Source organism: Uloborus diversus, chromosome 1 (genome assembly GCF_026930045.1).
Source record: "Uloborus diversus isolate 005 chromosome 1, Udiv.v.3.1, whole genome shotgun sequence".
Taxonomy (NCBI): domain Eukaryota; kingdom Metazoa; phylum Arthropoda; class Arachnida; order Araneae; family Uloboridae; genus Uloborus; species Uloborus diversus.
Genome location: NC_072731.1, coordinates 184,567,164 through 184,589,383, shown reverse-complemented (window position 1 = coordinate 184,589,383; position 22,220 = coordinate 184,567,164). Strand labels below are relative to the sequence as shown.

At 33.8% G+C, this 22,220-nt stretch overlaps 1 protein-coding gene across 2 annotated transcripts in view; it reads right to left on the bottom strand.

The window, feature by feature from the left end:
- Positions 1–1,835: 1,835 nt before the first annotated feature.
- The window catches only part of LOC129234024 (keratin, type II cytoskeletal 2 epidermal-like), a 47,969-nt gene continuing 27,584 nt past the window's right edge, over positions 1,836–22,220 (bottom strand). For both annotated transcript variants that reach the window (XM_054867928.1, XM_054867936.1), the window contains exons 2-5: positions 20,248–20,501; positions 10,866–11,162; positions 10,065–10,131; positions 1,836–1,932 (exon numbers count right to left, since the gene is read on the bottom strand). In XM_054867928.1, the coding sequence (XP_054723903.1) occupies positions 10,076–10,131; positions 10,866–11,162; positions 20,248–20,494 (600 nt within the window). In that variant the 5' untranslated portion in view covers positions 20,495–20,501 and the 3' untranslated portion in view covers positions 1,836–1,932; positions 10,065–10,075. The remainder of the gene's footprint in view (positions 1,933–10,064; positions 10,132–10,865; positions 11,163–20,247; positions 20,502–22,220) is intronic.

Below are 22,220 nucleotides of genomic sequence, written 5' to 3'. Positions count from 1 at the left end.
TGTTCTCTGGGATGTTGAGCCATGCCGACTCTAATGCCGTGGCCATCTGCGCTAGATTACGCGGTTGAGGATCCATGGCACGAACAACTCGATCGAGATGGTCCCACAGATGCTCGATTGGGTTTAAGTCTGGTGAGTTTGCTGGCCAGGGGAGGACAGTAAACTCATCCTGGTGCTCTTCGAACCACGCAAGTACACTGGCAGCTGTATGGCACCTTGCATTGTCCTGCTGGATGATGCCATCATCCTGAGGAAAAACAATGCGCATGTGGGGGTGGACATGGTCCGCAAAGACAGATGCGTTCTTGTATTGATCCATCGTGCCTTCCACAATGATCAGTGAACCCAAAGAACGCCAGGAAAACATTCCCTAGACCATAATGCTCCCGCCTCCAGCTTGGACCGTTCCGGCAATGGTTGCAGGGTGGTTCCTTTCAGAGGTTTCACGCCTTATACGCCAACGTCCATCTGTCCGATGGAGCATAAAATGCAATTCATATGAAAATGCTACCTGTCGCCACTCAGTGGACGTCCAGCTGCTGTACTGACGTGCAAATTCTTGCCTTCGTCGTCGATGAACAGCAGTCAGCATAGGTGCTCGAAGCAGGCGTCTGCTTCGGAGGCCCAGACGCAGCAATGTTCGCTGAATAGTAGTTTGGGAGACACTTTTGGTAGCCCCTTGGTTCATTTTGGTGGTCAGTTGCTCAACCGGTAGCCTGTCTATCTGCCCGAACGCATCTCCGCAACCGTCGTTCGCTTCTGTCATCTATGGCCCGTGGTGCACCACATTTGCCACGTCGCTGATTTTGGACAGTCCCATTTGGCCATGCACGGTACACTTTTACCACGGCGGCACGCGAACAGTCCACAAACTCAGCCGTTTCGGAAATGCTTCCACCCTTGACCCGAAAGCCAATGATCATGCCCTTTTGGACGTCGGATAAATCGCTTCGTTTCTGCATTACGCCAACGATTGAAATGTTTTCCGAAGCCCTCACACACCCTTTATATACGCTCAACTGCACTGTGCTGCCACCTGCCTTCTGTGATTGGTTATTTAACACTGACGTGGAAAGTACGTGGTGGTCACATTAATGTGACTGGACTGTGTACTTATTGCTATTTTAATGTTATGGGTAACAAGAAGCTCGATTTCTAATCACGTCAAAGCGGTGTGTTTTGAGTTCTTTCAGTTAAAACTGAAAACGAATGAAAGTAGCGATTGCTTACCCAGGCAAAGCCGGGTATTTTTACTAGTAAATAAATATTCTTTAAGTTAATAATACTACACGGTAGTTTTAATTATCTCTTTATTATTAAATCAAAAATCATAATTTTCAATTATCACGTTGTTGATGCAAATGAGTGATATAGTATATACATTATATTATGAGTCTGTACTGTAATCGTAATCGTAATCATAATTGGCATATTATAATCGTAATTGATTACATTGTCGACATAATCGAATCGTTGCTGTAATCGTAATTACGTTTTGTCAGAGGATTATAATGGTAACCGCAATTGTATATTCCCCTTTTTTGTGTGCTTGTAATCATAATCGTAATTGACTGGAAGCCTGATAAGCAGCTAATTAATCATCACTTCCCGATTATCTTTGCCGATTAATCGGTAATTGGCCAATTTGCTTATCGGTATATCCATACAAAATACTATCCTTTGGTGATCCCATTACTTGATTTACTTTTATTTCTTTATAAATGTTTATACGTATTCTTATAATTTATTATTTTTATTTTCTGTTCATGTTATATACTTTGTATCCATTCTTTCAAACGTTTTATAACATAAATAGGAATTAAAAAGAAATGTGCTTCACAATTTTACATCTTTTTATTTCTATAGTTCATAAAATTTTCAATGCATTGAAAATTTCATAACATTTTCCAGTGTCTTCATCTGGGGTTCCATCTATAAAAAAAGAAAGAAGTTATAGCTATTAAAAAATATACAAGTATTTTCAGTTAAATCATAATTTATTTATTCTCAATTTAAATTGCTTCAACACTTCACTTCATGCTGTACATTTTCAAAACACCTTTGGCGTGATTTTAACATCTCATTGGATAATATTATATAAGACAAGTCTGGCCCAGTGCTCTAGTTAGGGAAACGAGGAGAACGCCGTTCACTGAAATATTTGACTTATGATTGTAAAAAATAGTTCAAATTTGAACTAAATTAGTTTCAAACAAACCTTTTTTATAAAAACTAGGGGGTTCCACCCGTGATCGCTTCCACTCACCAACCCCCAAAGATTGCTTCACAATTTTTTTTCGTGCACCAAGATTTAAAGTGCCTGTTAAGAAGAATCAGTTGCAGTACGTGTTACCATTAGAACAAAATAAAAATCAAGCTTCCCTTTCCGTAGAAAATAAGAGTTTTAATAAAACACTCATAAAACATAGAAAAATATTAATATCCCACTCCAACTCGGAGACAAAAAGAACTTCATAAAAATATGTATAACAAAATTGTTGTAAAAAAACGCTTCAAAGAGCACCCCTATCCTAGGGTCCAAATTAACTAGTACCAAATTTCACAGCCTAAGGCCCTCCTGAACATAGCAAAATGACCGTTTTGTACGTTTCAAAAGTCACTTTCAAATTCGTGGTCTCTAGTAATATTTCTCTGGGCTTGAATTGAGTTCAGATTAGGACTTTTTGCTAAAATAGAAACCCTTATAGGGTGAACCTACCTTATTTCGTGACATACCTTACTCTGTGATACGAAACATTTATTTTACCACGGAGTTAGGTAGGTTGTGTACACTTAATTTGACATGTTCCTCATAGATGGCAGGGTGTTGTCCAAACCCAGGCAAAGCTTTGGAGGTCTCCGGCAACTGGTTTATTGTGTAGCCATTTTGTCAGTTAGAAGAGAACAGTGTGCACGTGGTGTGACTCCTTGCAATAATTAATGTAAGTTTTTATATGTAATCTCTTAAGAAAATTAATATTTCTTACACTAATATTTAAATTAATACTATAATAAATGTGGTATTTATATTAGTTTCTTGTTTTTGTGTGTAATAATCGTAACGGAGGCTTACAAAAACACAGTTATTTCTTATGAAATTTTGCTACTTTCAGACAGATGGCGCCTATTTACAGCAAGCTAGCCGGTGGGAAAAAAGAGAAAGGTGGGAACAAACGGAAGAAATACTCAAAGAAAACACTTCAACTCGCAGTGAGGAAGGTAGTGGATGAAAATTGGTTAGTGTACAAGTCTACAAAAAAATTTTTCATCCCATGGAGCACCTTGAAAGACTACATAACACGCTGTGAAGGTGACAGTGACAGTACTAGTGACACTACCAAATCCTGTGTCAGTGCCAGTACCAGCAGTTTGGTTAAAACCAAAAAGAACACCAATAAGAGCAAAGGTGAAGCTGAAGATGAATGGTTCTGCCCCAACTGTAATGAAAGTTACTACAGAGGACATAACAAGAGCCCATGGATCCAATGTTGTTTTTGTTTAAATTGGTATCATGAAAGTTGCCAGGCAGTTGACTCAAAAAATCCACCAACAGTGTTCATGTGTAGTGTATGTGTACGTAATGAAGAAAATGACAGTGACAGTGATTAAGTCATTACCACGAAGTTAGGTACACTGATTCACGGAATAAGGTAGACTATCACGAATTTAGGTACATGTGATACTTTTTTGGAAAATAATTAAATTACATTATATTATCATGTATTAATTCTGTTTGATGGTTTAATAATTAAGAATAAAGTTTACTATGTCTATGGAAAAAATATCAAGTCAATAAATTCAGAAAAAATTATCGATTATACTGTTTGAATCCTTAGTGTCACGAAATTGGGTAGGTTTACCCTATCTGCTATTCTAATTAATTTAGAAAATTGGAATAAACTGTATTTGATGCAGAAGCAAAATCTCTTTCGAACGACATAGGGGTGTGGTAATACTTTCATTCTTTTAATAGGCAATTTACGTGAAATTTGGGCTTAAAAAATTAATTACAAAATCACTAATTCGAAATTTAAAAAACAAAACCCCAGGTGCAAACCACAGGAACTCGAAGTAATTTTGAACAAAATTTCAAGGCTGAGAGTGTTATGGTGTCTCCTGGACGCAAGCCCGCCATAGACTTCTATTCACAATTTCTTTGACCTACCTTTTTTTTTAATATATAGAGATGAATTCCTGCTTTTTGAATCAAAGCAAACATAGACAACCGACCTCTTTTAACCTGACAAAAATTTGTCACGTATTACATGTTAACCTGTAAAAAAGATGCGTTCCCAAATGTGCAGGTGACTACTTATTTCATGCAATACAAAAAATGATACACGTGCAACCAAGTTTTCAGGCTCCTCAATTTTGTCACCAGCATTGTGCAGAACCCGTTTCCAACGATATGGAAGTCGTAGAACACCTGTAGTAAAGCCTGTTCTGATAATAGTTGGAATGGGAACTAAATCAAATAAACCCTCGTGAATGATATAACTCCTAACCAGGAAACCACACAATAGTTTAATAAGGGGAAAAAATAAAATTAGAGCAATCGAAAGAGTATTTTAAAACAGGATCCTGGAAACAAAAATGTCTGCGAAAATTTTGAGAAAAGTCGCCAAATTCAGTGATTATTCTTTACCTTGTCTTATGAAAAATGTCTTATTTTGCGTTTTAAACAAGGAAGGGAAAAAATTCCCTCCTCTTTTAAAATATTTCGAAGGCTTCTGTTGGTTTCTGTTAAGCTACACGCTAAAGTTCTCAAATATGCAAAAAATATGAATAGATCTTTAAAAAAAAAGAACTTAACGCATAGTAGATGTTGACTAAATATACAGGCGAATCAAATGGCCTTTTAATTTTCTACAACGGCAAAGCCGTGCGGGTACCGCTAGTAGCGAATAATGGAAGACTTCTTCCACGCGATTTGTAGATAGATGCAGATGGTGAAATTGGGTTGCTTCCCATTTTTCAAAAATATATTTTTTCGAAAAAGCATAATCAAAAACATGGGGTAAGTTACTTTTTTTTTAAATTCTTAATTTTGACTTATTTGTCTCTTGAAAAAAGAATCTTAAACACTATTCAGCCGTTGTTTTCACTTTCGCTGCTGACTTCACAAGTGAGCAAATCGCCTTAATCGCTACGCTTACCAGGATCAAGTTTCAGGACACTGCCAAACTTCGCTGAATGAATATTTTAGTCAACTAACAATTCTCGTTCCTCTGATAACTTGCTCGAAGTCAAAAAAAAAAAAAAAAAATCATTAAAAAGCAATAATTTGCCAGAATAGACAACCACGCGCTCCGTTTCAAAAAGGCTTTCATCACTTGTGACGTCACACGATGAAACAATTTGGTTTGAAAATCAGACATTTTAAAAAAATTACTGAAAAAAGTATTTTCTGGTCCCTTTTTTTTTTTTTTGCTTATTCTACCAATTTTAGTGGCTAAAAGTAGTGCTTTCGACTGAAGGAAACATCCCCATTGCGTGATTAAATTCTCGCGAAGTCTTGAAATTTGGCACTATTCTTAAAATTTCGGCAGATTTCAATATCTTGTATCTCGTTAACAGGCAGACGAAGGCAAGTAATTTTTTGCGTCAAAAATCTGTCTCAAGTTGCCCTTTCGATTGCTACCTATTAAAACGTTTTTCATCATTACACTATTCGTGTGATTCCCTGGTAAGATGAAGGAACCACTTCGGGGCATTAGCGTCAGAACTGTTCGAGAAATTTCTGTGAGGGTAAACTGCTCCATTGGAACTATCAGCAGAATAGGCTCTACTACATATAGGTGCCCTACGACTTCCATATTGTTAGAAAAGGAGTCTACTCAACACTTATGACTATATTGAAGCACTGTAAAACTTAGTGGCGTGTATAACTTTTGAAATTGATGTAAATAAATAGCTACCACTTTTGAGGTTCAGCACCCTACAGCAACTACAGCACTTGTCATGTGAAGTGCCAAACACAAGATTTATCCACAATTTTAACGTGAGAAATATTTATTGCACATTTGGCTTGATAAACATAGGAACTGTTTTCATATGAATTAAATTCTGATCTATAAATCAAGTTAATGATTATGTTGTAAATTTGCAACACAATGTATTTAAATGTATGGCAGTTGACACGTTCTGCTTTAAAAAATCTTTCTATGGGAAATTCTCCAGTGAGAGTAACTTTTGCTTCTTACAAAACTCGAAAAATATATTTTTTGAAAAAGGATGCAGACTTATTTTTAATGTTAATTAATGTCATCCGCCCCTACTTTCCACCTGAGGCAGCTTTAGTTAGTAAAAGGATTTGAATTGACTTTTTTGAGGCGAAATATTATAGTCCTTCAACGGAAAAGATGAGAAAACCATCGCTTTAAAAAACGCGCCTCAGTTATTCCACTTGAAGTTTTTTGCTTGAAAAAAGGCATTATAAACAGGCTGCCAGTTTCGGCATTGCTCCGAACCAGTGAAATGTTGCTGAAGATTAAATTAATTTCTCTGCTGAATACATTCGCACGAAGATGATACTGTCTTTATGAGGTTCCGCAAAAAATTACAAATCTTACCATACCTTGTTCGAACCTCAAATCACTACCGTTCTTGAGAAGTTAGAGGTACGTACATACATACATATATACATACATACATACATACATACATACATACATACATACACCGAATACCATATTTTGTCAAATACCGAATTACAGTTAAATTTTTAATCGAATATTCAACCGAATACCGAATATATGGTTAAAGTTTTTAGGCTGTATGATTTGAATTGTACTCCAATTTAAAATAGAAAATGTTGTTTTGGGAAATGTAAGTGCTCTTCATTTAAAATCATAAAGTTATCTACATTAAGTGTAATCGTTAATTTTAAATAAACCATTCCAAAAGAAAAAAAAAGTTAATTTAGTAAATTTCGTTCATGTTTTATCTGCAATTCTGCATATATAATAATTAATTTCTCTAGGTTAAGTAATTTCTTTCCTGACATATGATTTGATAACTGATATTTCTGGTTAAGTTTTTTATCTTTACTAATAATAAAGATGAAAGTCTCTCTGCCTGGATTTCGGGATCTCTGTCAGGATCTCTGTGAAGCGCATAGCGCCTAGACCGTTCGGCCGATTTTCATGAAATTTGGTACAAAATTAGTTTGTAACATGAGGGTATGCACCTCAAAGCGAGTTTTCGAAAATTTGATTTTGTTCTTTTTATATTCCAATTTTAAGAAAATTTTACCGAGCAAATTATCACAACTTGGACGAATAAATTACGAAACTATCTTAACGTGGAACCGTAACATGGGCAAGCAAATGAATACATCAAGATGACGAGAAATTCATCATCCATTATTTGTAAATATACAGGCGAACCAAATGACCTTTTAATTTTTTACTACGGGCAAAGTCGTGCGGGTACCACTAGTCATAAATAAAGAATCTTGCATTCACCTTACTTACAAAAACAAACCCAAGTTACTTAAAATATCATTACAAATTACAATTTATTCAAATGATTTTCCGCAAAAAAAAAATCTTATTTTCTTCGGTAACTGAGAAATAATTTTATCGTCATTGAAATTGAGAAATAAAATTCAAACACTGCCAGATATTTTTATTTTTTGTTCTTAAGCGCAAAGGATAATTTAACTTTGATTACAATGATTAATTTTTAATGGGTTGTTTTTTTAATCAATATTTAATGTTTCATATGGTGTAAAACTTTAGAAATTAAAATACTGCAAAATTTAATTTCCAAGTGTTTTCGATTTTTTTTTTTTTTTTTGCTTATTTTATGTACGCAAATAACAGTTAATGTTACATAGCAATAAATAGATATTATATTTGTATTACAACTTAACATTATGAGTTTTTTCTGATTATTATATCAAATTGAAATGAATTTGTAATAGTAAGTCTAACATAATGTGTCATAGGATTTACAAAAAGGAAAAAAAATTGAAAAGCAACAAAATTTACATTTAACGTCTAAATGTTTCACATTAAAATTACTTTAATTGAGATAAAATTAATAAATAACAATTTGAATTAATTTTGTACTAAGGTACTATACTGTAAATTTCATTAATTGTAGAAAAAATGTTCGTTTGCCAATTACACTAGTCAACACCAAAAACGCATCCGGCTCAAAAATAGCTATTTTCGCAGTACTTTGCCAAGCATAATACGAAAATCTCCATAAAAAGTTCAGATTAGCTCTAGTTTTCAAGATACAGAGCCAAGTAGAGTTAGTGAAATCTCACTAATGCTCTTTTTTTCTGGCAGATAGAAGCACCCCCATGGGACTGACTATCTACTCAACTCCAACGCCTATTTAGAATAGAAAATCTCACTACATAAAATCGAAATGGGAAATTTAAATTCTGGGAAGAAAAACGCCCAAAATGAGCCTCTAGTAGATCCACCCACTTCTGTTTAAACCCCATCCCCAATCTGCTAGGAATAACAAAGAACTTTGTGAAAGCTGTGAACAAAGATGGTTTTCTAATACCTTATAGGGAAATTTCCAAGATATTGTAACGGATCCGGTGCGACTTCCACTTTCTTGAAAGGACGACACAGTTCGTGAGAAAAATACAGGAAATTTATTTACACTATGTACAGGAAAGATCGTCAACAACTGCTAAAGTAATCATCAGCAATTAAGCAAATATCTCTCAACACCGTAAACTCAACGGTTACACACGTATTTACTTCCAAATACGCAAAAATACAGCTCAAAAGGCTTCACAAAACAGAGTAATAAATGCTCTCCAGCGTTCCGCTGCAACGATTCACAAGCAAAAACTAACTCGAAACTGAACTTTTTATCAAGCGTAACGGCTTTTTATACACACCGAAAAGAGAGCTCTCAAATATTCCACAAGATTCCAAATGCTTCTCGAAAATCGTAGACCGTTATTTTATTTCTTTTCCTTCATAAATTTTATCAATGAAAAATAGGGGACCGTATACTTCAGCCAAATGTATAGGGGCTGTATATTCATTACGGGAAACTATTTACAGGTTACGTTACTACAATAATTACTATTTACAGAATTTGTAACAATATATTGAAGCTAAGGTTAAGGAGAGCATTTTTGCCCTTCAAATATGAGCAAATTTAAAAAAAAAAATCAGTTATCGAAAAAAAAAACTAAAAGAGAAGAAAATAAAAAAATAAATAAATAAATAAACCTTTAAGGGTGTATTACAAATATTTCTAAGCAGCAGAGAAGACAGGAATCAAAAACAGTAGGTTAAAAACATCCCTTCGGAAGTTTTGAGACCATTGATATGTCTCTGAAACTCTTTTTTTTTTCCCTTCCTCCAGGATAGTTTGCTTAAAAACTGTGAAGCTATGAGCTTAAGGAAAGGTTTCGCTAAGATATCTTTACAATGGAAGGCAGATATCAGGGTCATTGGGCTGAGTTAATAATGGTCACTAAATGCTGCTGAACTATTACAAGCGGTCCTTTTTTGACGTACAAAAAGCTATTGAAAATGAAGCATTTACAGCAATAGCCAAAAAGCAACCACTGCTTTCAGAAAAATAAACATTGTTTAATAATACAGGACCTATTTAATAACGTTTATTGCACAGGATTTCATTTTCCTCTTAATCTTACCTTCAAATCATTGTGTGGTTGTTGTGCATCTTTCTCCAGTGGGCTTCCGTGTATCTTGAAAACAAGAGCTAATAAAAAAAATCCACTACTATATTCGTTTGACCCAAAATTTGTAGGAATTGACTATTTAAAACCATCAGGATGCAGACAAAAAGCTGCTTTTTGTTGACTAGTGTTATCGAATATTGAAATTCGTTTCCTGTTCGGTTGCCGAATATTGAAGTATTCGGTCGGACCGAGTATTCAGTACCGAATCGTGTTACAATATTTTACTTTTCTTTTCATGCAATATGCGTTGTGTACAAAAGCTTTTACCCCCCCCCCCCCCTCCCCGGGCGTGTTCCGGGAAACTTTGAACGGACAGACCTAGGTGAACACAATCAACAGAATTAATAGGAAATGATAAGTCGTCCTCTCTTACTTCTCAAAAGTTCATCTCCCTCCGAAGACGAATTGGAAAGGACTCATGATGCCTGGTATCAAAGGTCCTACGAAACAAAATACGGGCCATATTAAAACATAATAAAGCATTGAATAAATGATTTCAAAAAAAAAAAGTTAAGGTTATAGACTAGAAGATGCAATGAGTTTTACTGTGTTACTATGAGAGGTTCGTACAGAACTAAATAAGCTTACTATCCACGAACCGTAGTTGAAATTTCCTCTTTCATCCTCTCTCTTCCTCCCCCCCCCCCCCAACCACCACTCGAGCATTAAGTTTAAGTTCTAAATCATATGAAAAATAGATTTACAACGGTTAAAAAATACTGATACACCACACGAGCGCTCGGATTAAGCTTAAGTTTTAAATCAGGTGAAATATAGCTTTATAATAGTTAACACACAAAATTGTTGTTTTTGACAAAATAATATAATTTGTAACAAAAAGAAATAATACTACTATTATTGTGAACGATATCAAGTTCATTTTTCTTAAGCTATTAGGTTGCACAACTGCCAGAACCAGCATGGAGAATAACTAAAGCTTTTTTATGAACAAATAAGCTTGCTTTTCCATGCTTTTATTTTATAAGATTTTTTATGTATAAAAATTGGAAATTCAAATAAGTTTTTAAAATATTATTTTGTTGGCTAAAAAAGAACAAAGCTCTAAGAATTTTTTTAAAGGTCTCATTCACTGTGGATGCATGAAATCAACAGCAAAGGATTGTCTATTTTCTTCCCCCAAGATATAATTAACTTCTTTAATAAATAATCTTACCTGCATATGCTCCAGCTCCAGCAAATCCACCAGCAACTGCTCCACCTCCATTATTGCTAGTGCTTGTGTACGTAAAAGTTCCAGGACCAGACGATGCTTGATAGCTTCCTTGATTATTTCCATCTCCGGAACTTGAAGATGAAAAACTTGAGCTTCCTTGTTGATATCCTCCTTGATTTCCAGTTCCAGATCCCGAAGCAGACTGCGATGCACTTGATGCACCTCCGCCAGTCGATCCACCACCGAAGTTTGGAAAACCAAATACGAAACCGGGAAAAACTCCAGAGGGTGCGACACCTATTGTTTTAAATGAGATAAACAAAGTGAGAACAAGGCTCTTTGCTTAATAACGTGCCTTTCTGTAAGTTGCAAATAAATTCCTGTCGTTGGAATCTCGAAAACAAATCAACCAGAAAAACACTAAACAAAGAAGTACAAAACTACAAAATCCGTCAACGTAGGAAAATACAATTACCTGTCAGATAAAGCTAAAAAAAAATAGCGCTAAATTAATCGTTTAAGACGAAGACGGTTTAGACGAACGACGATGGAAAACAAAGTTTTAATGTCAAAAATAAATTCATCTTATACATTAAATAATAATTATAATAAAAATATAAAAGATAAGGAAAGAAAGATTTTTTTTTTAAAAAGGGGAAAAAAACATCCTTTCACATAAAATTTCCTTAACAACTTAGGAAGGTTGAATGATCTGTACTAAAACGCAAACCAGTATCTAGCCATGCGCAGTCAGTTTCTGCGCATCAGACGCGACGCAGAAGATGTGTTCTTCCACTTCTGATAAATTTTGTTTGATACAAATTTATTAGGAAAAAAAAAGGTTTTGCCCTTGAAATATAAATGTTTGTGTGCTTATTTCTGTATGAATGTTCTTAGTATTCCCTATTTCCTCTGTTACAGAAGCAAAAAAAAAAAAAAAAATCCGTTTACTCAAAATCCGGTAAACATGAAAATCGGTTTTTTGTTAATTGGTTAACGCGGAAAATGTTGACGTCCCAACGTCCCGTCGAGTTCGCACAAAACGGAATTAGGCTGTTCATCCTAATACACAACTCAAGCAACGACTATTGAGAGTGTGCAGGGGCTCTGGTTGATGAAGAAGACATGAATGGAACAAAATCCTCTTGTGTAACTAGCCTTGTGTTAAAAGCATCGTGATAATACAATTATATTTTCATCTGAAAGTACGTGGGATTCAAGTTGTGTATTTATAAAGGGTAGATTCAAATTTGACAGAGGTGAGAAGGGCAATTCCATGAAACTAGAGACATCACAGTAAAAAAAAAAAAACTTCATTGTATGAGTACATTTTTTCTTTCATATGAGGAAAAAAATACTTTATTTTTGTAAACCTATGCAAAAAAAGTTATAAACACATTTTTTGTAAGTTTTATAGGTAAATTTGAACAATACTACTCAGTGCTCATGTGTCGTTGTATGAGCGGCTCTAAAAGTTAATCCTTTTTTTTACTTAGGAAATTAATTGTTATGTCTACAATCCTATTTTTTTATTGAAATTTCGTTTACACAAGAAGAGATCAGACCAACAAAGTAAATTTAAACTGTTATAATTGTCTTTTAACTTTTTTTTAAACTAGGCCTTATACTCTAATGTAACATCAGTCACGAAATTGTAAAAAAGTTTGCATTGCTTTAACAAAAACAAAAACCACATTAATAAAAAAAAGTCCTATTCTCTTCATTTATGATGATATCTTAAAAATTAATCCCTTAAATATTTAAAAATAGTTGAATTTAATTATTTAAAACCTATTTAAAATGTGTAACATCAGTCACATTTTTCTTTTCGGTAATAAATCTCAAACAAATTGCGCAAATGCCATTGATTGCTGCAGAAAAGCAAAAAAATAGGCGAGATAATTAAGAAATAAAGAAAAACATGAAAATTACAAAAAGTAAAATAAAATAGAAGCTAAAAAGAGCGGAAGATAAAAAATAAATAAAATAATTTTTAAAAACCTAGTATAATTACCAAAGTTCGTTCTGAATGGAACTAAAAAGAGAAATTAGATGATGAAGTAGAAAAAGAGTAGAACAAATTTAAAGTATTGAAGTCTCAGGTTTAAACTATAAACTGCATTACCCCTCTTTAAAATAATGAAACCTTGGTAAAATCTGATACTTATTAAAATGCTCTTTGTTATATCTTCACAAAAGAAAACTGCAGCCATAAAAAAAATTCCAACATGAAATTTGACAAACAGATACAACTTATTCTGAATGTAATACATTTGAAAAAAAGTGCTATATCATCGATACAGAAATATTTCTAAATGTAACAGCTTCATGCAAATTTCAGAGATATCACCATTTGACTTGCACAGCCGTATTATAAAGAGTTATATTTGAGTAATATTTTTTTTCTTTAATTTATAAGCTGCAGCAGTTTTTTAGCAACAACACTTTTTTCTGCAGTAAAGGAAGGAATCACTTCCAGCAGAGAACATGTTCCAAAATTGTTGATTGCAACTGGCGAATGGGTTTTTGAAGAATATCACTAATAATTGTATCACGAGAAGTTAGAGGCATTGAAATTAAAAACTAAGAGTGTTTAATGACTGTCAAGATTCAAGCAGAAAGACATTGGAAATAGCCTGTCAATGTGAATGAAATTTATTATTCACATGAGAAAGGAATAAAATATTTAGCGCACTAGATGTAATAAATGCAAGAGGACTTTTTATTTTATGAAATACGTCAAAAATATATCTTTTAAAATTTTATAAATGTACTTTTCTTGTAATTCAAATACAATTTTAAACAAAACATGTAGGGTCATTCCATAGAAATGTCAACCTCAACCTCAGAAAAAATTTTTTCCACAAAGCCTTAACTGTGACCTATCTTTCCATTCAGCATACTTTCTAGTACATAAATCCAGTAACAGTTTGCAAAAATTTCGTTCGGTGTTTTTCTCCTGGCTCTAAACGTGCGAGGTTGTAGAAAAGGCTTAGCATGTGCAAAAAACATTCATCTACGTTTTCTTGTGTAATGAAAAAATTTTTGCAAAATTGGAAAAGAACTATGTTTATTCTAAATGATTAGATGTTGGGCCAATAAAATTGACTGTTCTTTTTACATACATTATAAGAGGAGTATTTTAATTAGTTTGGTTATTTCACCGAAAATGTTTACGTTACGTTAGTCACGAAAATGTACTATTTTCTGCTTAAAAACTAAACCAGATGATTGAACCAAACAGCATTTTTTATTTTCTTACATCTGTGTCATATCTACTTAAAAAGTGCAAAATATTTATTTTATTATCAGTAGATATAAAATAATTAGTGTGACTAACGTAACATTTGAGCTGTGACTAACGTAACAGTTTGCATGTGACTAACGTAAAATTTTAAAAATTTTGCTAATATTTAAAACTTATTTTGAACAATTTTGAATATGTAGGCATTCTATATTGATTAAAAATGTAAAGGGTGAAAAATACCAGTAATATTACATTGTAGACCTACTGTTTACTTAGAAAAATACTTTTTTAAAGGTCTTTATAAAGATACTTGCAATTTAAAGAATTATTTAAAAAGAAAAGAGGTGAGTAAAGTGAAACGAGTACTCTGCTGAATGTGCATTCAACACAAGAATCCAAGATTAAGAATTAAATAGAAATAGAGTCTTAACAAAGGAGAACGTCTCTATTTTTTAGAAAATACATCTCCACCTATTATTAAAATGAAGTAATGGTTGCTCGTTGGAAAACATTTGAAGATGTTACATGATACAGTGACAATAAGCGATGCTGCCATATATTTCAGAAAATGCAATGATGATCATTTAGAAATTCAAACATTTGCGGTGATATCTGGAATTTAAATGCATTTTGCAAAAACGTTCGAATATATTTTTTTTTCAATATTACATTTTAATTCAAAAACATGCACAACACTATTCGTTCGATGAATCAGTAAACCTTAAAAAACAATATGCCATTGAAAAGTACTACGGACTTACTTATGACGATAAGTAGTATATCGGCAGAATACTAGAATTCGGTGAAACTATCAAATTGCATAAAGTTAATTTTTTAAAAGAGAGATATTTAGGATTCAATTAACCCAAGAATGATGTTATTCAGTTTGTAAAAGCAGTCTTTTTTTTTTTTTTTTTTTTTTTTTTTTTCCGCGCAATCAATTTGAGTTAACTGAACTGAATCCTTCCATTCAATTTCTTACACTAATATAGAAAAAAAGTAAAAAAAGAACCACAATGCAACACAAAGAAGGTTCCTAAAACGTGTAAAAGTAATATAAGAGCAAGAAATTAATTATAAAAAGTTTTTTTATATGCATTCATTGCTTGTTATTCGATGGTTACGTTAGTCACGTTATGTTAGTCACACACAGTTTTTCGTAAAAGTACCATTAAGGGTCAAAAAAGATTCATCTGTAACAAATCTGAAGTACATTTTTGAAAATAGATTGTTTACCTCTTACAAATTTATCGTCCAATTTTAAATGTCTGCGTAAGTTTCAGAAAAATTTGCCTCGTAACATAAGCATTGTTCTCATGATTGCAAAAATGCTACGTTAGTCACGATGCCTTTTTTGGTGAAAAAACACCTGCCAGCGCTTATTTTGCTTTAAAATCTTGGTAGAAATGAAAAATAGTCACCTTGTACATTTTAAATCTGCATATTAAACCAAAACACATTTATTTTTACTCCCGGTGTAAGTAAAAAGAGTTTGAAAATCAGCTGCGAATGTTACGTTAGTCACTATGGAATGACCCTGTACTAATTTCATTTTTAAGGAGAAATAATATATAATTGCAGCAATTTATTGTAAATGTAACATCAGTCACAAAATCTTTGTATCATCAGTCACGGGTGTCAAATAATTTTTATACTCTCCGTTTTTAAGTGTTTCCAATAAAACAAAGTGTTTTCATCAAGTCTAAAATCTCTACTTTAAAGGGGAAAAAATCTGTTTACATTTTGAGTTATTAGTTTGAAGAGAATTTCAAATTATATATAAATCAATTTTCTCAATGTCTCTTCTGCGTAACATCAGTCACGTTTTTTTTTATTCCCTTTAATTACACACAAAAAAATTTCCTCAAGTCTGAAAACAAGTGTAGGGGCAGTGATGTACCATATCATAATATTTAAGATCAATTTCAGAAGAAACAAAATTTAATATCAAGACAGTACTGAATTCGTAAGTTAAAAATAGAGTCAAATTGTAACGTCAGTCACCGTGGACAAACCCAAATACGTATTAGGCGGTAGATAAAGGGTATGTTCGAACAGATCGACCGGTTAGCCTAGGCTCACCGGTGACTAACTAGGAGTATTTTATAATAGCTTACGAGTAAGACCATAATACATGAAAACATTCAATGGACATTGGACACTCACCGCGCTAACCAATGACGTCATCAAGCTTCATGAAATCAACCACCCGGGTGTTCTATTTCAACAGACTCATAGTTGAATTTCCATTGGTTGTCGTAACCGGATTACTTTATGATGGCTCAATAACACAGAAACGAAATTCTTACTTATTTTCTAGTCACATGGGAACGATTCTTGATAGTTTAAATTTATTGTACGATAAACATAAGCTTGTCGTCAAGGGAAGGAACATAATTTTTTTATGATTAAGCAAGGAGACACACCCCCTCAAAAAAAAAAGAAAAATATCCCTCAAAACAACATCTCCCCCCCCCCCCTTAAAAATTTCAATGGCTCAGTCTGCTCCATGATCCCCCTATGTGAGCATCCATGGAGTAAGGAGTCATACAATTGGTTTGACTAACACGTTCTTCTGTCATCATGTATCTGATATTTTATGTTAGGTATATGTTCCACAGACAAATTACAGTCTTTTTACGAATGGTTCTATAACAGGCTTTGAGTACTTCTGTTTTTCTGACGAAGAATCTTCCGCTGAAGAATCTTCGTCTTAATACAGAGCTTTAAGCGTGGCACAAAATTTTCGATTAGGGGCCACAACTTATTTACTGATATTTTATTCCATTCCTTGCATAAGGATTTCTTTAGGGATGTCAAAGTTTTATGAGGTTTATCACACACCCTTGTCTCCACGACCTTTTTGCACTGTTGAGGGGGTCCGGGACACATTTTGAATTTTTTTTTATTATATACTTTGGAGTTTTGAAATTTTTTGCACTGATTCACCATTTATTTAATAAGCAAAATCATAACATAAATATGAAAAAAAAAACTTTTTTACTTAAATTTAATTCGTTTTTTTTTTAATGGGGTTTCTTTAAATTGCTATAACTCAAAATATTCTTGATAAATTTTCAATTTTTTTAAATGAATTACGCACAAATATCTAAGCTTTAATTTTTATTCGGCGATTTTAAAAATATTGATTCAATAAAAAATAAAAACTATTTGAAGAAAAATTTCGAAAAATTCGAAGATACCTTTTTTTTTAAAAAAATCATAATTTTTGCAGTAAACGTTTTTTTTTTTTCAAATTCGCCGAATAAAAATTAAAGTAAACTGTTTGAAAAAGATATGCTCCAAGTTTCATTACTTTATCTTTATCGGTTCCTGACTTATAAGAGTTTGAATGCAAGAAATCGGGAAAAACGGCATCATGGAGAAAAACGCGTTTAAAGTTTTAAAGTTAAGTACACATTAGTTAGGTACATGAAACAAAAATAATTATATCTTTCGTTCTATTTAAGATAGAAACAAGATTCAAACGTCCTTTTAAGCAGAAAAACATGGAGTAATTTTTCACATGATAAAAAAAAATTGCAAAATTTGATGATTTTTGTGTCCCGGACCCCCTTAAATGGCGTCAACGACCGAAATCTGTAGTGGTTTGGCAGTGGCGCATCCAGACCATCCTGTTGGGAGGGGCGATTTCGTAATACATTAAGGGGGGGGGTTACTAATGAAATGAAATTTAAAAAGATATTAAGAACTGAAGCATGTCTTTTTTTTCTTTCGAAAATTGTGTATTGTTCAAAGAGTTTGAATGAAAATTCTAAATGTTTCGAGTACCAAAAATAAAAAAATTGAAAGAAAAAAAAGAACTTCGACTAATATTCAGGATTTATTATCTAAATTAAATCCTTCAACTTTTGGTTCGTTTGCGGACTCGTGAAGTATTTTCAGTAGCAATTCAGGTCCTCAATTAAACTTTTTTCCTTATAAAAGAAAGGTTGCAGAAAGAAGAGTACCGAACAACATAGTGAAGTGGAAGGTACCGAACAACATAATGAAGAGAAGGGTGCCGAACACAAATCCTGAAATTGCATTTTTAAATAAAATTTGAAGATAGTTATGGATTTGTCTGTTGATTGAGTCGTTTAATATTCGCGCATAAGTTGGAGTGATTGCAGGCTCTTTCCCGAAATTTCCCTATCGGGATTTTTTTTTTTTTTTTTCTGAAATTTAAGGGTATATTTTCGAAAACACAATTGTTTAAGGCTATCTTTTTTTTCTTGAAGGGAAACGATGAGATTCAGGAATTCCCCCCCCCCCCCGGCCTTTTTTGATTTTAGAGCCTCAAAAATGCTATTTTAGATATCTTTAGTGATGTTAAAACCCAGGATGTTCGGGGGCTTTCCCCCGGAAAAAAATTCGGAATTGAAGTAATAAAAACGCAACTGTAGGCCACCTTTGATGACGGAACAAAAGACATTAGGTTCAGAACTTTTCCCCAAAAACTTTTCGATGTAGGAGTTCCAGAAACGTTGTTTTAGACAATCTTTGAATGATGTTGAAAGATGAAGAAATAAGAGATAGGGGGCTCTCCTCCGGAAAATTTTTGAAATTGTAGTCCTAAAAATTGTAAGCCAACTTTTATGACGTAGGGGGAAGGAACAGGGTTTGAAACTTTCCACCGGAAATTATTCGAAATTGAAGCCTTTAAGGGGCTTCTTTAGTAGCGTAAAGAGAAGGGATGGGATGGGTTCAGGAGCTATCCCTCAACTTTTCAATATTGAAGCTTTAAAAACGTAATGTTTAGTGGGTCTTTATTAATGTTAAGAGAAGGACTCGAGATCGGATGCTCTCCCCCCGGTATGTTTTCGGAATTGAAGTTTTAAAAATGTAATAGAAGACCCTCATTAACGACATTTTCGAAAAAGTTTTCGATTCTGGCGATATTTTCGAAATTGAAGCTCCAAGAATTCAAAATTTTTGACGATATTCGATGACATTGGAGAGAGGGGGTTGAGGTTCTCTCCCCTCGAAAATTGTTGGAATTAAAGTCGTAAAAATGCAGTTGTAGGCGATTTTTTGTGATATGTTGTGCGGGGGGGGGGGAATGAGAGAGTTTGGTGACCTTTTCTTAGAAATGTTTCGAGTTTACTAACCTTTTGTGGGGCAATCGCCCCCCCCCCCTGTGGATCCGCCACTGGTTTGGGGTGGGATATTTACTAATTAAAAAACACCACTTGTTTTTTGTTGATCAAGGGATAAAGATCAATCAAGAAACATATTGCAGACTCATTTTGGAAGATGTTGTCTTGTCTTGGTCACAAAAATTCTTCGTAAACAACAGCTGGACCTTCCAACAGGATTATGCACCTGCACACAGAGCTAAAGGCACTCAAGATTGGTTCAAGGCACATTTTCCGAACTTCATTGGAGCTTAAGAATGGCCACCGTATTCCCCAGATAGGAATCTAATGGATTATTCTGCTTGGTCCCTCTTGGAGATAAAGGTGTGTGTTAAATATTACATTAAACTTTGGCATCCCTGAAGAGATCCTAATGCAAGGAATGTGATAAAACATCAGTGAGTTGCGACCCATAGCCGAAAATTTTGTGACGCATTTAAAGCTCTGTATTAATGCTAAAGGTAGCCACTTTGAAAATTTGTTAATATACTAGACGAAATAACGTATTCTTATTTATTTTGAAGTTTGGTCGTAACATTTTCATTAAAGTTAAAATCTATTTTGCGCATCTAAATTATATGTTGTCACCCTGTATATGACTGAATGAAAAAAAAATCTTCATAGCTCTTTGTATAATAAAACCTTAACAGAAAATAAAATTCTTCCCTAATCTTTGCATTGCCGAAAAATTCAATTGTAAGGTTATGTCGTAACATGTCGGACATAATAGAGAGAGTTGTTTTTTATGAAGCTAACATTAATGTATTATTGCATGTTTAAAACCACATTGAAAACACAAATTTGCATACAAGGAACAACCATTTCAAAGAAGAATGAATTTTCTTTTTTTTTTCTAGAAAATGTGAGCTTACGGATGAAAAGACATTGGACAAAAGTTAAAGCTATTTTGAGCTTTGGACGTTTTTTTAATGCAATTTTTTTTCTCGCAAAAGACAGACATTTTACTTCCTAATTCGTTATTTCACCAACCGCTTACCTTGCTGGGTTTGTGATGAGGACCAGTCATTCGGATTACCGGCTCCAGCATACGCATTCTGATAATCTCCATTTGACCCACCGCTTACAGCCTGCGAAGAAGATGCTGCCATGTTGCCTTGGTTCTGCTGAGACTCACACACTGTCTTGCCGTTAACGGTACTGCAGGATCGCGAAAAGGATTGACCTCGTGCACCCGAAGACATCATGAGAGTCACCACAATGTACAAAAGAACAGCACTTTCCATAGCGAATCTGAAAGACAAGACATTCAAAGTTAATAAGTGGAAATAAAGGGTGTCCCAAAATTAAGGCAAGATTTGAATTTGCCGCCATTTTTGCAGTAAATTGTTGGCAACCCTGAAAAAAGAACAATTTGACAGTTGATAGTTCAGCGTTATTAAAAATGGGGTGTTATACGCTACAATAAAGCATTTTCATTGTTGAACATTATTTCAAAAACAATGAAAGTTGAGGCTGGTCAAGTAGACTTCAAATAACTCCAGAAGAACAAATCTAATGATGTTAAATCACACGAGCTAGCGGGCCAATTCTGATCACCAACACGAGAGAGTACACTACCAGGAAATGCCTCATGCAGTGATTGAATCGTTTCACTGGTTGTGTGATAGCATCAAATTCCATTTTTACTAACCCTAAACACTCGGCTGTCAAATTGTTCTTTTTTCATGGCTGCCAACAATTTACGACAAAAAGGGTGGCAAATTGAGATCTTGTGTTAATTTTGGGACGCCCTTTAATAGCTGCTGTATTTATTTATTGTTGTTAATTATCCCCTTAGATTAGAAAGGCGAATGGAATATGCAGCAGGTAGTTTTCACGGATTTGAAAATATTTTTCAAAATACTATTAGGCACCTGTTGACGATATAAGCATTACCACGATGCTTAAAATAATCATGTTTGGTATTTTAAAGAGACTTATACGCAAATTATAACTCTGTTTGCTTCCATTAGTATTTTCCCTCTTTGTTGTAATTTAATTATATGGGGTCAAGTTCATTATTTAAAAAATAATAATAAGTGAAAAAAATAAGCACCATATCTTTACTTCAATTTTTTTAATTAGTCGGTGAAAATTTTGTATGTAAAATGCCTCTTACAACTTGTAATGAAGAAAGGGGTAGGTTCCAACCTTCGTCCGCGAAATTTGCAAATGAGGTATTTAGAAGCAAAGGGATGTAAGAGGCAAAATTAAAAATTTGGAAATAGCCAGTGCAAATGGCAGGTAAACCTCTCTTCTGTCTTGGGGCAAGAGATAATACTAGTAGCCCTGATAAGTGCTGTTATACAGCATGATTTAGAAAAACTTTTCAATGAAAGCCTACCTAGGATCTTATCATTTAACACTTTTTACTCAAAACTTGAAAGAGTTCACTTACATCCCTTTGCTTCTCACTGCCTCAAATATAAATAACACTTCTAAGGAGAAAGAAAAACTGCTTTTTCGTGGAATGACCGTAGACGAAATTTTTTTCAACGGTTTCAATTATTATTTCTGAACAAATGGGATATCTTTTCCTTTACATTGCAACCTCATCTTCGGAAACCTACAATTTGTTTCGTCATTGCTACTTGTATACCAATTAAAAGAGCAAAAATATTAACTAATTCATGCAGCAAAGTACAAGAGACTGACTTTGGATGCTCCGCATATGACGTATGCAAATAAAGTAAATTTTAAGTTTCAAAATCATCTCTTTATAGTAAATAAAAGTAAGGTTTCAAAGAAATTCTGGAAGGAAGTCTGTGGCGGACGTGCGTCCAGAAAACCCCATAGCACCTACAACCTTGAAATTTTGTACAAAATTACTTCTTGCCCCGGGGATGTGCACCTGGGGTTTTATTTTTTAAAATTCGAATCAGTTTTTTTTTTTCTTTGTAATTTTTTTAAGCTCAAATTTCGCGTAAATTGCCTATTATTGCCTATTAAAGGGGTGAAAAATTACTTGCA